General features: G+C 50.8%; 1 protein-coding gene across 1 annotated transcript in view; it reads right to left on the minus strand.

Annotated features, from left to right (window-relative positions):
• Window positions 1–15,035, minus strand: part of RBM19 (RNA binding motif protein 19) — a 107,507-nt gene that overhangs the window by 14,860 nt on the left and 77,612 nt on the right. Inside the window, exon 23 of the mRNA XM_081175258.1 lies at window positions 13,053–13,173. Within this exon, the coding sequence (XP_081031384.1) occupies window positions 13,053–13,173 (121 nt within the window). The remainder of the gene's footprint in view (window positions 1–13,052; window positions 13,174–15,035) is intronic.

The following is a 15,035-nucleotide window of genomic DNA, read 5'->3' on the forward strand; positions in this document are numbered from 1 at the left end:
CTCCTGCGAAGATCCCCACATCTGTTATGGATGTTTGGCAACTGTGACGTATGTAACATGACCTCTGGAGCTTTTTATTCATTGAGGAGGTCATGATGTGCTAACTGGTCCTAACCCCAACCCCAACCTTTTCTGTGTTTTATATTCTATGGATTTTCTAGCAAGAATCTCCAGAAGAGCACACATGATTGTTCTCTCTGTCTCCCCCTCCCCCAGTGTGAACAAATGAATCAATTTATTTCGTCCGCTGACCAGAGTTTTCTCCCAACGAAGCTCTCAGCAATCACTTCTTGCTGCAAGGGCAGCAAGGCGATGCCACTGCACAAAGACCGCCAGAAACCGAACCTGCCGCGGCGTAATGAGAGCACGGTGGCGGCAGCTGATGGCGGTGGTGGGAAGAATGGGGAGCTGGTGTGCAGATGCAGGGAAACCCCCAGGCAAGCGAGCCAGGCTGTGGCTCTAAATGCGGGAGAGGAAGCAGCTCCCCATCCCCCCCCCCGATTCAGGTGGGGGTGGTGTCGGTAACATGGCAGGAACTGAGGCAGAAGGGTCACTGAGGCCGGTCCCCTCCTGCCGCGGCTCTCTCCGCAAGGCTGCTCCAGCCAGCAATCAGAAAAGACCCTCCAGGCAGTAACAGATGCTGCCGCCGCAGCCCAAATGTGGCCACCTCTGGGGCTGCGGAAGGGCAAGGCATGGTGGCTGCAGCTAAGGATGTAAGGAAGGTCCCCGTGGGGTCAGGCCAGAGGCCCACCTAGCTGGCGCTCTGCCCACCAAGTGCCACGCAGGAGCTTGCAAACAGGCCACAAGGGCAAAGAGTTTATCCTGCAGAGATGGTGGCGTTCAGAGCTGCACTCTGCTTTTTCCTGACTCCGACGGCTATGCCCTGCTGGAGGCAGCAAATGCTTCCGAATACGAGCTGCTGGAGACCGCAGGAGGGGAGAGGGCTCTTGGGGGTCCTGCTTGGCGGCTTGCTGCAGGCATTTGGTTGGCCACTGTGAGAACCGAATGCTGAACAATGCTGGGCCACTGGTCTGATGCAGCAGGCTTGCGCAATTCCGCTGCAGAGCCGCACCAGGATTTCCCTGGCTATGGCCTCGCAGTCCTGCCTTTATCTTTAGGTGGCTTTGCCAACTGCCTCAGAGCAGCCCATGAGGAGCGTTTGAGATGCAAGAGGAAAGAATTGCTTCCCGCTCTGACTGCTCACTGCTATGAACTTGACAATATTTCGCGGGCACCATGCACACTTTTCTCAAAGGGGTGGAACGGGATCTTTCAAAATCACCACTTTCCGGAAGGGAAACTGAGGAAGGAGCTGACGAACTGGCTAGGTCGTAAAGCGGAAAAGAAGAGGAAACGTATTCCTGCCCCCCCCACCTGACCAACAGCCATTAGCACCACAACCACATTGCAGAATAGCAATGTAGAGCCCCACTAAGTATAATTAATGCCCAAAGGAGGACCTTCTGGCAGTTCTCTCACTGCGAGAAGTGAAGTTACAAGGAACCAGGCAGAGGGCCTTCTCGGTAGTGGCGCCTGCCCTGTGGAATGCCCTTCCATCAGATGTCAAGGGAATAAGCAACTACCTGACGTTTAGAGGACATCTGAAGGCAGCCCTGTTTAGGGAAGTTTTTAATGACTGATGTTTTAATGTATTTTTAATCTTTGGTTGGAAGCCTCCCAGAGTGGCTCGGGAAACCCAGCCAGATGGGCGGGGTAGAAATAAATAATAATAATAATAATAATAATAATAATAATAATAATAATAATAATTATCATCATCATCACCCTCCTCCTCCTCCTCTTTGCATCTCTTGCCTCACTGTGACGCCTCTGGCTTTCTTGCCTTCTACCCCCGCCGTACTTTCCTCTGCTCACTCCGTCTCCATTTCCTTTTGTTTCTCAGCAGATTTTTCTTTCCCCCTCTTCTCTACCAACACCTTAGAGCTTCTTCCTGCCTCTAGACTCTGAGAGCCGCCCCCTCCCTGCCCAACATTTATTGCATGCTTTGCCCACATTCCATGACTGGCCCTTCCCCTGGAGACTGTTCGTCAGCATTCCGTGACCTCACACTATTTCAACCAATCCTGGGTGCTAATGGGCAGAATAGGGGGAAATGAAGTCTCCCCACTCCTTCACCAAACTAAGTTTGGTTTAACTTCTGCAGGGCAAGTGTCAGTCATGGAATGTGGAAAGAGCATGCAAGAGGTGGCAAACAGGCTTCTTTTGGGGGAAACCTCATAGAGCCTAGGGAAAGGAAGAAAAACTAAGCAGTTGGCAGAGGAGTAAAGGGGAAAACACAAAGCCATATATACATATTTTATACAGATATCTCCTTTACTATTTCCCAAACTCAGAGAAGGATCAAGTGAACAGCAGAGGCTCACTGTGAACATTCCTTGCAAAACACGCCCCCCCCTTCTGCACTTCCTCCGCAATTTTAGAAAGCAGCTCTCCATGTGGGGAACAGCTGTTCAAAGCCCGATCTCAGCCATCAAAACACCCATCTCAAACAAACAAATAAAATGTACTTGCAGGACTCGGGGAGAGGGTGTAAAATAAACACATAGGACAAGCTGCTGCATTTACTTTTAGCATTACAGCTGCTTCCGAAGATAAACAACAAGTAAATGTCACAAAACATCAATACGGGAGAAATTAACCTGACAAAAGCCGTGCTTTCCCCTGCTCCGTCCTCGACCAAACAATTTTGCATTTCTGGAGTCCCCCCATCTAATGATTTTTTTTTATTTTTCCAATTAATTCCTTGACAGAATGCCAGGACCAAGTTGTACTTCTGCTCTTGTACTTTTTACGAACGTTGCGGGAGATGGAATAGGCGGCGGGTGGGGTGGGGGGGAGAGTGACAGGAGCCCTTCCTATCCCACCAACGACTTGATGTAGCTTTGTCCAAGCGTCAGAACTGAGAGCCAGGGAAGGCGTCATTTGGAGACAGGTGCCCACACCTGTTTCGAGGCTGGGACAAGATTACGATTTGGCTGCATGCATTTATTTATTTTTTAATGGAGGTAAAAATAATGTCTTGTCTCTACAGATTTGCTAACTCGCTAAAAAATAAAAATCTGATTGGGGGGCTAGGTGGGTGGATTTTCATTTTAACAAAAGAACATAAGATGAGTATGCTGGATCAGGCCAGTGGCCCATCTAGTCCTTCTTTCTTCTTTGGCGATCACTTGTAGCCGAGTAAGATTGTCTTCCATAAACACGGTTTTAACAATGAGTCCATAAGTGACTTTGGAGGCCAATTCTTCTTCCTCCTAGCATGTTTCTCCCTTGCGTCCTGAGTTCAAGTGTCTTTAAAGTCCATGATACCTTTGGTAAAGGCTCCAACTGAGGCGCTCGCAGGCTAGTGTTTCCCAGTTGTCAGTGTTTATACTACATTTTTAAAGATTTGCCTTGAGACAGTCTTTAAACATCTTTTGTTGACCACCAGCATTACACTTTCCATTTTTAAGTTCGGAATAGAGTAGTTGCTTTGGAAGACGATCAACAGGCATCCGCACAACATGACCAGTCCAACGATGTTGAAGACTCATTGCTTCAACACTGGTGATCTTTGCCAGCATCCTGTTCTCATGGTGGCCAACCATAAGATGCTTGTAGAGAACCTGCAAGCAGGATATGAGCCCAACAGCACTCTGCCCACCTGAGATTCTTGGCCTAGCGCCTCTGACAGTGGAGGCAGAACATAGTCATTGTGGCTCATAAAGGTAAAGGGACCCCTGACCATTAGGTCCAGTCGTGACCGACTCTGGGGTTGCAGCACTCATCTTGCTTTATTGGCCGAGAGAGCCGGCGTACAGCTTCCAGGTCATGTGGCCAGCATGACTAAGCGGCTTCTGGCGAACCAGAGCAGCACATGGAAACACCGTTTACCTTCCTGCCAAAGCGCTATTTATCTACTTGCACTTTGATGTGCTTTTCAACTGCTAGGTTGGCAGGAGCAGGGACCAAGCAACGGGAGCTCACCCTGTCGCGCGTATTCGAACCGCCGACCTTCTGATCGGCAAGTCCTAGGCTCTGTGGTTTAACCCACAGTGCCACCTGCGTCCCTATTGTGGCTCATAGCCTTGTCCTCAATGCATTTGTCTATTCCTAAGCCATCCAAGTTGGTGGCCATCACTGCCTCTTGTGGGAGTTACGTTTCCATAGCTTAACTATGAGCTGCATGAAGAAGTCCTTTTGTTCTATCTGTCCTGATTCTTCCAGCATTCAGCTTCATGGGACACCCACGATTTCTAGCATTATGAGGAAAAACTTTTCTCTACCCACTTTCTCTGGGTTATAAACTTTTCACATGCCTCCTTTTACTTGCCTTGTCTCTAAACTAGAAAGTCCCAAGCACTCAGGAGCCCAGTTATGTCACCCCTTGCTTGCAGAGCTGGCAGCTTCTCACCCTTTTTCAAACACCCTGCCTTGTGGAGTGTTCCCTCAGTCTCCTCTCACCTCTCCTTGAGAGTCATCTGGGCAGCTGCCACCCCTGGTCTCTTGAGCTGCCCCCTTCCACCCCAAAGAGAGGTGCCTCCTCACACTGCCCCACAGGGGCCTGGGAAGCCCTCCCTGGCCAGCCCCAGAGGCACCATTCACCTGCAGAGCTTGTAGCCAGGGCCGCTGCAACAAACACCTGTGTAAGTCCTTGGGAGGGAGAGACAGAAGAGGGCATCAATCAGAGGAGGGAGGGAAGGAAAGAGGGACAGAGGCCAGTGTTGCCTGCGGCACCCCTGACCATTATTCATGGCACCCGAGGGTGCCATGGCACACAGGTGCCATAAACCACTGCTTTATGGCTTAGATTTTTTCATTGTTTGCTTTCTTTCTCTCGTTTTGCACTTTTTGCTGTTGTTAACAAATCAATAACTTTAAAAAAGAAGTTTCTTAACAACTCTTTGTGCAAATTATGTACACGGCGAAAAATGAAAACAGGGGACTCACCACAAGTTACAAAACTTTCTGGTTAACCATCTATCACCTTCCTATACCCATGATCTTGTGCTATTTGATTGTTATTCTGCATGCATTGCCTAAACACCGGCTTCTGGGTTACAGTTATTTATCTGCAGGGTGGGTTTGTTTATTTTTTAGCTGAGTTCCCTTACTTTTTAAAAAATAAAAATTAAACTTTTTTTGTCTGGGTGTGCTGGAACGGATATACGCCCAACGGCTCAACCAAAAATCTACCTATATCTGTAATCAATAAAGTTGTGGCCATTGCTACTCCAGATCACTGTCTGCTTACGTTTATTAATCACATCTTACATTTAACCACTGCCTGGTAGGGGGCTGTGGCACTGTGACTGGGCCCGCAATAAACTAACTTCCTTTTTGGTCAGTTCCCCCGCCTTTTTTCCAGAAAAAGCATTGTTTATCTGTATGATGTTGCTATATGTCGAAAGAATTTAATAAAAATGGGGGGGGGGAGAGAGAAAAGAAACAACACAACACAACCAGGCTTGGATGAAGCACTTCTGGCTAAATCTGCTCTCATCATTTCAGCGCCTGACATATGAAACAGAGACACCCCCGCCTCCCCACATCCTGGACCCCCACGACCTCCCAAACTTTCCATTTGCGTCTCGTCCCGCCCCCCTCCGTCCAAGGCGTGCTCGCTTCCCCCCCACCCTCCATCCCAAGCCTCAGCCGGGCCTGAAAATTTTCCCCTCCTGTCAGTTTAATTCTTTGATCGATGGGGAAGAGGAGGATGCTTGGCCTCGCGCAGCTGGCCTCCCAAGTTACCCCTGGCAGGAGACCGCCGGCCCTGCTGGTGACGGCTGAGTGAAATGTTTGTGGAGCGCACGGAACACAAGTCAATAGTAATTTAGCGGGATTGGGAGCGGGCACCTCCTCCGCACGAACCGCGGCTCCCGAGAGGGGGGAAGTGTGCACAGGATTATTACTGACTCACTCGGAAATATTTCCAAAACAAGCCTCCGATTAAAGGGGGTGGGGGGTGGGGAGGAAGGGCGGGGGGGGGCACAGGAGCTGACGGCTGCCGTGCTCGGCACTAAAATGTCTCGCAAACCCATCACGGAGCTCGCAAGTGGAGAGAGGAAAATTCAGGCAGTCACGAAGGAAGCTGGTTGCTCAGCTTGGGAGCAGAAGGAATGGGCGAGGCCCAGGATTTGGAGGAAGCCTTGCTGGGTTCTGGAAGGGATAGCGGTGCTCTTGAGAGGCCTTGCAATCCGGAATACAGACAGTAAGGCTGTCTGGGATCACTAGGTACAATGGCTACGTTCTCCCTCCTGTGTCAGAGGTAAGATGTCTCCAAATACCAGCTACAGTGGTACCTCTGGTTGCGAACAGGATCCGTTCTGGAGCCCTGTTTGCATCATGAGCATAACGCAACCCGCGTCTGCGCGTGTCGCGATTCACCGCTTCTGCACATGCGTGTGACATCATTCTGAGTGTCTGCGCATGCGGCAAAACAGGGGAAGTAACCTGTTCTGTTACTTCCGGGTCACCGCGGGATGCAACCTGAAAAGATGTAACCTGAACCGAACGTAACAAGAGGTATGACTGTACTGGGAATTGCAATTGTGTTGCTCAGGTTCTGAAGCTCACTGGGTGACCACTGCCACCAGCCATTGGCTCTCAGCACAACCTGCCTCACAGGGCTGTTGTGGTGATTAAATTGGGGGGGGGGGAGACCACACACACCACCTTGAGCTCCTTGGAGAAAAGGTTATAAATGGGTTATAAATGCAATAAATAAATAGATGAAGAAAGCAAAGTTCCCATGCGTGAGACCAAGGAGATGCAGCAAACGAGCTCTTGCAATGCCAACGTTCAACAGAAGTCAGGTTACGCCAGTGAGGCCAACGAAAGGTACTTGGGGACGTCACTTTTGGAAAGCGTGGAAGGGACACAAGGTGCTCCAAGGCAAGATTAAGAGACATTGAAGCCAGTGCCTGCAACACGATGAGAGGAACTTGACACTGACTTCAACAACAGACAGGTACGGCTCAGGAGGACAGCATCTGGAGGTGGGTCTCGCACCAGTAGCCTTCGCCGTCGAGAAAAGTCATGCGTGTAAGGATTTGCCAGTATTTTGTTTAAGAATATATCCCCCACTTTAGTATTAAAGAAAAACGCTTAAGTGGCGTACAAAACTTGGTGCATAAAATCAGAAGTGCAAAAATATTGATTGCCACATCATTATAGCAGCGGATAAAACACAAAGCCCAAAACTGCTAAGCACGGGAGCCCAGCTTCAGTGACCAGATTCAGCACCTTGGGGGCAGGAGAAAGCCTGGGTAAATAAAAAAGTATTTAAAATACAATGCAAAGCAAATTAATAGAGGGGGAATCCTGTACGGTGGAACAGAGAGAGCACTGGGAAAGTCAGCCAGGGAAAAGGAGTCAAGTTTTTACAGGATAACCGCATATTCAGGTAACACAGTTGGGATATATATCAAGTTCGTTGGAAAGACAAAAGAAAACGATAATGGCTGTTCTGAAGCTGAAGTTGCCAAGGAGGTCCACAGGGGCACAATTCCTCTCTTGAGGGTCCTCTGAGCATCCCCCACCCCATTCACTGCCACCTTCGTCGACACCCAAAAGAAACACAAAAGCTGCAAAGTGGATTCCCCCAAATTAGGGTTGTCGTGATGTGGACAGTTCATGGCTTATCTGCATCAGAGGTGAAGACCCTCAGGCCTGGGGTTCTGGCCAGCCTTTGGAATGGTACCCATCCTCCTGAGGATACACCCCATCACTGTCCCTGCTTTGCACTCTGATGCTTTTAACTGGCTGGAATGACTCCTTGTCCTGTGTGAGTGTCTGGAGGAGGTTGGAGGATGGATAGCGGCTAACAGATTGAGGTTGAATCCTGACAAGACAGAAGTACTGTTTTGGCGGGACAGGGAACGGGTGGGGTTGGAGGACTCCCTGGTCCTGAATGGGGCAACTGTGCCCCTGAAGGACCAGGTGCACAGCCTGGGAGTCATTTTGGACTCACAGCTGTCCATGGAGGTGCAGGTCAATTCTGTCTCCAGGGCAGCTGTCTACCAGCTCCATCTGGTATGCAGGCTGAGACGCTACCTTCCCGCAGACTGTCTCGCCAGAGTGGTGCATGCTCTAGTTATCTCCCGCTTGGACTACTGCAATGTGCTCTACGTGGGGCTACCTTTGAAGGAGACCCAGAAACTGCAAATAATCCAGAATGCCGCAGCTAGACTGGTGTCTGGGAGTGGCCGCCGAGACCATATGACACTGGTCCTACATTGGCTGCCAGTACATTTCCGAGCACAATTCAAAGTGTTGGTGCTGACCTTTAAAGCCCTAAACGGCCTTGGCCCAGTATACCTGAAGGAGCGTCTCCACTCCCATTGCTCAGCCCGGACACTGAGGTCCAGCTCTGAGGGTCTTCTGGTGGTTCCCTCACTGTAAGAAGTGAAGCTACAGGGAACCAGGCAGAGGGCCTTCTCGGTAGTGGTGCCCGCCCTGTGGAACGCCCTCCCACCAGATGTCAAGGAAATAAACAACTACCTGCCGCTTAGAAGACATCTGAAGGCAGCCCTGTATAGGGAAGTATTTAATGTTTGATGTTTTATTGTGGTTTTAATATTCTGTTGGGAGCCACCCAGAGTAGCTGGGGAAACCCAGCCAGATGGGCGGGGTACAAATATTATTATTATTATTATACTTGAACCGTGGTGATGCGTCTTGCGTCCCGGGGTGGAGATGCGTCGTCTGCTTTTGCCACAGCCACTGCTGGCATGCGGACTCCAGAAAGCCACCTGTGAGAAAACACGGCCCTGGGGCTGGGGGCGGAAATCCCTCACTCCAGATAAACCCTGGGGAAAGAGCTATGGTTCCAGAGACCCTGCCTATGTGCTGCCTGCCCCAGTAAAAGCCAATCCTCAGCCTCAAGGAAAGCAGATCGGGGCTGGATCCCTTTTTGTCCACGGAAGCCAGCCCTTCAGGGACAAGTGGCACGCTGCCAGCTGCAGAGGTCACAGCGTCCAAGGTGAGTGGATAAGTGCACTGACCTTCTGCATGGTGTGGTCTGCCAGCAACAAAAGGGACCGGCGATGGAAGGAGGGGGCCGGAGAGGAAAGGCAGAGAGGAGCATGTAGCCAAATACTAAAACCCATTTCCTCCGACCCGAGAGAACAGCAAACAAAGATTTTTCGAGCAGATACCTCCGGCACCATTATGCTCTGTCCAACGGGTTTCTAGGTACTGCAGCCGGGAAATGGGGGCTGAAAGCCTCTCTCTGCTGCGGGCCTGCTGTTTGAAATGCCCTCTGGATGAATAGCACACAGCTAGCAGCGTTCGCTCTCTGCCCCCGCTTGCACTTGGCTTTTCTGCCAGCATCTTTCTCTCTCCCCCCCCAACCCCCCCCCAAACAAACACATCCCCAGAAGCATGTTCCCTCTTTGCTGGCTTGGAGAAGTGAGGGACAGATATGAGAAATAAAAATAAATAGTAGTCTAGGCTTTGGCAGAGGGGAAAAAGGCGATGCATACAATTAGTTGTTTGCAAATGTGTAAAACCTCATCAGGAAAGGGAGTGGTTTGTTTCCTGCCTTTCAAAATCAGAAGCACTGGTTTCAGAAATGCATTCAGCACTCCATAGTCTGCGGGGGTTTGCTTCCGTTGCTCTATGCATATCTCAAGGCCGGCCCTACCATTGGGGGAACATTAGTGGGGGACATTTGGCCCATCAAATGTTGCTGAACTACAATGCCCAACATTGCTGGCCACTGGCCATGCTTGGTAGAGCCGAGAGAAATGGCCATTCATACGGAGGACCAAAGGCTCCCCACTCCTGCGTTAGGAAAAGTGAGGTGGCTGCCTCAGGTACGATAAGCTGGGGGGTCGGGGTGGGCAGGGAGTGGTGGTGCAGTGTCAGAGAACAGAGCTCTGGGCACCGTGCATGGGTTGGCCTGTCCACCCTAAGCCGGTCTGCTGTCTTCAGGTATGGTGGAGGATGCTGCCCGATTGTAATGACGTCAGGTGTTTTAAAGTATTGTCCAACCTACCTGTCAAAGTCAGCCCATAGGGCTAGCAGGGTGGAAGGAAGATAGCGACTAAGCAGGATTGAGCTCTCTGCCCATCAGCTAATGTGCAGGTAGTTCAATCCTGCTTTCTGCAAGGTGCAAGTGCACTAGTGAGTTTGCTGCAGGGAACTTGCTCGTGTACCTGAAACAAACAGGACTGAATTGTACACCCGCCATCTTTTGAACAGGGAGTTCCAGCCTGCTTTCCGCAGGGATTGTGTATGCGATGTGTGGTTTGGGGGGAAAGGCTCTGTGGGCCATGTAGAGTGGCGTGGTGAGCCAATTCTGACTTGCAGGGGAGAGGTTCTCAACCCCTGGCATTGGATAAATTGATTCTGAGTGACCCCCCTAGGCCTCATCTATCCAAGATCCTGATTCCATTTCAACACCTTCCTCGATCTTGTGTGGATTCTCTCAACCTCAAGTCTGCAGTGGTGGGGTCCCAACGTTTACAACAACGTGTGGATCCCTTTTTCAGCCCGAGGGCCACATTCCCCTTTGGGCAAACTCCCAAGGGCCGTGTGTTGGTGGTGGGCGGAGCCAGAGACAAAAGTGGGTGGAGCAAGAAACACAAAATGTTATCTTTGCGGTTTCAGCGCAGGCCCCTCTGCATCCTCCCTCCAGACAAGCAAGGGACTTGACATCAGCTCTTTTCCGAGAAGTGCAAAGTGGGCAGGGGGAGATTGAGCCAAAGGAAGACCATTGATCTACGTCTTATTCCCAGTGCTAGGTTGGGGGGGACAGGGGACGAGAGCCTTACACTAATATTTGCCAACCAGTACATTTGCACCTGTCAATGCTTGTCGATAGCTGCGTCGGACAGCAGTTTCCGTCTCTGGCCTGTCAATGCTGGGACTCTGATCCAAAGAGACTAATCCACTGCTCCTCAGAGGAGCCTTCTCCCTTTCAGTAGGATTGCACATCCCCGTCAACAGAGGCAGCACAGCAGAAGCAGTGGCTAACCGGAGGGAGCTATGTGGGGCTTTGTGAATCCAGGTTTCAGGGCCCTCTTTAGGAAGAGAAGGGATAACTTGGTGGTGTAGTGGTCAGAGCATGGGGAGGCAAACTAAGGCCCGGGGGCCGGATCTGGCCCAATCGCCTTCTAAATCCGGCCCGTGGACAGTCCAGGAATCAGCGTGTTTTTACATGAGTAGAATGTGTCCTTTTATTTAAAATGCATCTCTGGGTTATTTGTGGGGCATAGGAATTCATTCATTATTATTTTCTCAAAATATAGTCCAGCCCCCCCCCCCCCAAGGTCTGAGGGACAGTGGACCGGCCCCCTGATGAAAAAGTTTGCTGACCCCTGGGTTAGAGTGTTGGATTAGGATCTGGGAGAGACAAGGGTTCATATCTCCACTCGGCCAAGAAGCTGGCTGGGTGCGACCTTGGCCCAGCCCCTGCCTCTCTCAGCATAACCTACCTCACAGGGTTGTTGTGAGGATGGGATGAGATGGGGGAGAAGCCTTGAGATGAGATGATTAGATGGGAGAGTACAACTGCAGCCGTTGGCAGGCAAAATGGGGCCAGTGAATGGGACCCATCTGCTACAAATACAGTCATACCTTGGAAGTCGAACAGAATCCATTCCGGAAGTCCGTTCAACTTCCAAAACGTTCAAAAACCAAATCGCGGATTCTGGTTGGCTGCAGGAAGCTCCTACAGCCAATCAGAAGCCCCGTAAGCCCCGCCCGGTGTTTCAGCTTCCGAAAGAACGTTCACAAACTGGAACAATCACTTCCGGGTTTGCGGCATTTGGGAGCCAAAACGTCCAAGTTCCAGGGCGTTCGGGATTGAAGGTACGACTGTACTAGAAGCCTGGCACAGGAATGCAGGAGGCTGCCTTATACTGAATCAGGCCATCTTGGTCAACGGCCCACACTGACTAGCAGCAACTCTCCGGGGTTATACTGAGTCATACGCTTGGTCCATCTAGCTCACTATAGTCTGCACTGACCGGCAGTAGCTCTGCCTGTCTGGTTTCAGGGGTCACTCCCGAAATGAAGATGTTGGGGATTGAATTTAGGACCACTAAGCTGCAGCCATTCCCCCCCCCCACCCTGAATATCCACGTGCACAACCTAATTTGAGCTAAGGCAAAAGAGCAATAGGGTCGGGGCAAAGCTTGAACAAGTTGAGAGGAGAACCATTCCTTATGAAGAACAGTCGAGGGAGCTGGGTATATTTAGCCTGGAGAAGAGAAGACTGAGAGGTGATATGATAGGTCTGAAGGTCTATCCCTTAGGAGATGCAGCAAGCTTGTGTTCTGCTGCTCCAGGAGGTAGGGCCCAAATCAAGTTACAAGAAAGGCAATTTCGACAATACACTAAGGAGAACTGTCTGACAGTAAGAACTGTTCAACAGTGGGACAGGCAGCCTCAGAAGGTGGTAGGATTCTCTGTCAGTGGAGGTTTTCAAACTGAGGTTGGGTGGCCTTCTGCCAGGGATTCCTTAGCTATGATCTCTGCATTGCAGAGGGCTGGACCAGATGACCCCCATGGGTTTCCTTCCAATTCTACAATTCTGTGATTTCATTATTCTAGGTCAGGGGTCTGCAACCTTTAAGACAAAAAGAGCCACTTGGACCCGTTTCCGAAGAAAAAACAACTGGGAGCCGCAAAACCACTGCGACATTTAAAACAAATATATCTCCGGAGCCGCGATCTGACTGCGGGCGGGAAGGCGATGTCGGGACGGTGCGCGACTAACGCATGCACCGCCCCCATGCGACATCACAGCCAGTACAGCGCCCGCCACAGTGGGGAGTGTCGGGGCGCACAATGCACCTCCTCCCCTCACTAGTATCCGCCCTGGAGCCGCAGCAAAGGTGTAAAAGAGCCACATGCGGCTCTGGAGCCGCGGGTTGCAGACCCCTGTTCTAGGTGCAACAATCTATTGCCACACCTCGGCCCTGACAGACAATGGCTTGCAGGTTACAAAAAAAGCGGTATACAAATTCCACTAAATCATCATCATCAGTGAAAACAAAATCAACAGAAATGACAACTGAAATAGTACATATGTGCTACAGTACCGTGAAAGTGCTCCGCCGTTTTCCGCCTCAGGGCCTCCACTGTTTCCTCCGAGTCAGCCCATTCCAAGACCAGCCTCCTGCCGTACAAATGAGTGCTGTGGCAGAGGGCGTTGAAGGCTCTCTGTGGAAAAAGGAAGCAGGAAGGACGCTGTTCAGCTTGTTTTAAAGAAAAGTTGTCACCACTGCACCTCTCTCGTTCTGCCCTCCCCACAAATGCGATGGAGCCCCGGTGTGCACCGAGTTTCCTCGGTAGGGGAACCGAATTGGTTTGGCTGGGCTTCCTGGTAAAGGAGCATTTTCAGAGAGACGAGAGCCATCACAAACTGAGCCATGTGAAAGATAAAGGGGGTGCATTTTTTCCTAAAAGGGAGTTTTCTGATAGCATCTTCCCCCAAAAGTAAATGTACGTGGTTGGAAGTTAGGGAGAGAGGCTGGAAAGCTAGCTGCTCAATGCACAATATAAAGCTTGCTGCTTGAGACACAAGGGAAAGCTAGCTGCTCAAGATACAACAGAACTACATTGATGTCTGAGATGTCTGAGCTAGATGTCTGCACTGAGTGACAGTGGCTCTCTGGGGTTTCAGACAGGGGTCTCTCTCAGCCCTACCTGGCAATGCCTTGGACTGAACCTGGGACCTTCTGCATGCAAAGCAGATGTTCTAAACCAGGCCCAGGCAAACTTGGCCCTCCAGATGTTTTGGGACTACAACTCCCATCACCCCTAGCTAACAGGACCAGTGGCCAGGGATGATGGGAGTTGTAGTCCCAAAACATCTGGAGGGCCGAGTTTGCCTATGCTTGTTCTAACCACTGAGCTATGGCCCTCTCACTAGGATACACCTCATCCTGGTGGACAGCATAAGGAAGTGCCTTGGACCACCCAGCTTAGTAGTGTCTGCACTGACTGGCAGCAGCTCTCCAGTGTTTCAGACTGGGGACATTCCTGGCCCTACCTGGAGATGCCACCTGGGACTTCTGGGACCCAAGGCAGGTGCTCTACCACTGAGCTATGGCCCTGGTCCTTCCCTTGGGCAGAGAGGACTCCTGCTTTTCTGCTGGAAGTTCTCCCGAGCCCAAGGGTGGAAGAGTCTTTAATGGTAGAGCTGCCACAGAAACATCCATCTCAGAGGCGGCCAGGCCTCACATTGTGTCATCAGGAAGATGGTGGAGTTTATCACAGAAGTGATGGGGTGATTTGAGTCATTTCTTGCAGACAACATGACTATAGGTGGGCAGAAAAGGAGCTAGCTGGGGCTTGAAGGAAGAGGCCTTTCCTGGAAATGGAAACTGTAGAGAAGGCCTTCCCTGGGCATTGGAAAGGGTGCCTTTCCTTGACACTAGCTGTGTCCTCTTCCAGAGAATGAAAATACTTTTTTTTATTTGCTTAAGGTTACCTTCTCCTGCGGTTGACATTCCTTGCAATGCCGCAAGCTTACGGTTGTTTTTATTTGCTGCTGCTGTTGTGTGCGTGTTTCTAAATGCCTATTTTCACACCGAAATGTTACCCAATTAGCAGCGCAATGTGTTGGCTTAAATAAACACCGCTGTGGGGTGGAGGGAGAGGAGAGGAGAGGAGAGGAGAGGAGAGGAGGAGGAGCCAGCTACAGGGAGTTGCAATAGCTGTTTATGTTGGCAGAAACCGTCGTCGTCCCGGCCCTGGCAAGCAACTGTGGCTCTAATTGTAGGCTCTCGTCTACTAATTTGTACTTTTTAATTTCACACTTCCCAGCGTCGCGTGCGAGAGGGAGAGCACACGAGGTTGCATTGCGCAAACCTGCATGCACATGAAGCCTCGACAGCTGGGCGCCACCAGATTCTTGAGGTCTCACCCAGACGGAGTGTCATGTCAGTTCCAAAGCCCTACCAGTTTCCATTCAGCTTTTCACAGCCTTAAGGACAGGTGGTAGGAATGCTCTTGGAACCATATTGCACCAGTGGCAGTGTAATGGTTAGCATGTTGGACTAGGACCTGCGGGAGCAGGG

Source organism: Podarcis bocagei (genome assembly GCF_964188305.1).
Source record: "Podarcis bocagei genome assembly, chromosome: 16".
Taxonomy (NCBI): Eukaryota; Metazoa; Chordata; class Lepidosauria; order Squamata; family Lacertidae; genus Podarcis; species Podarcis bocagei.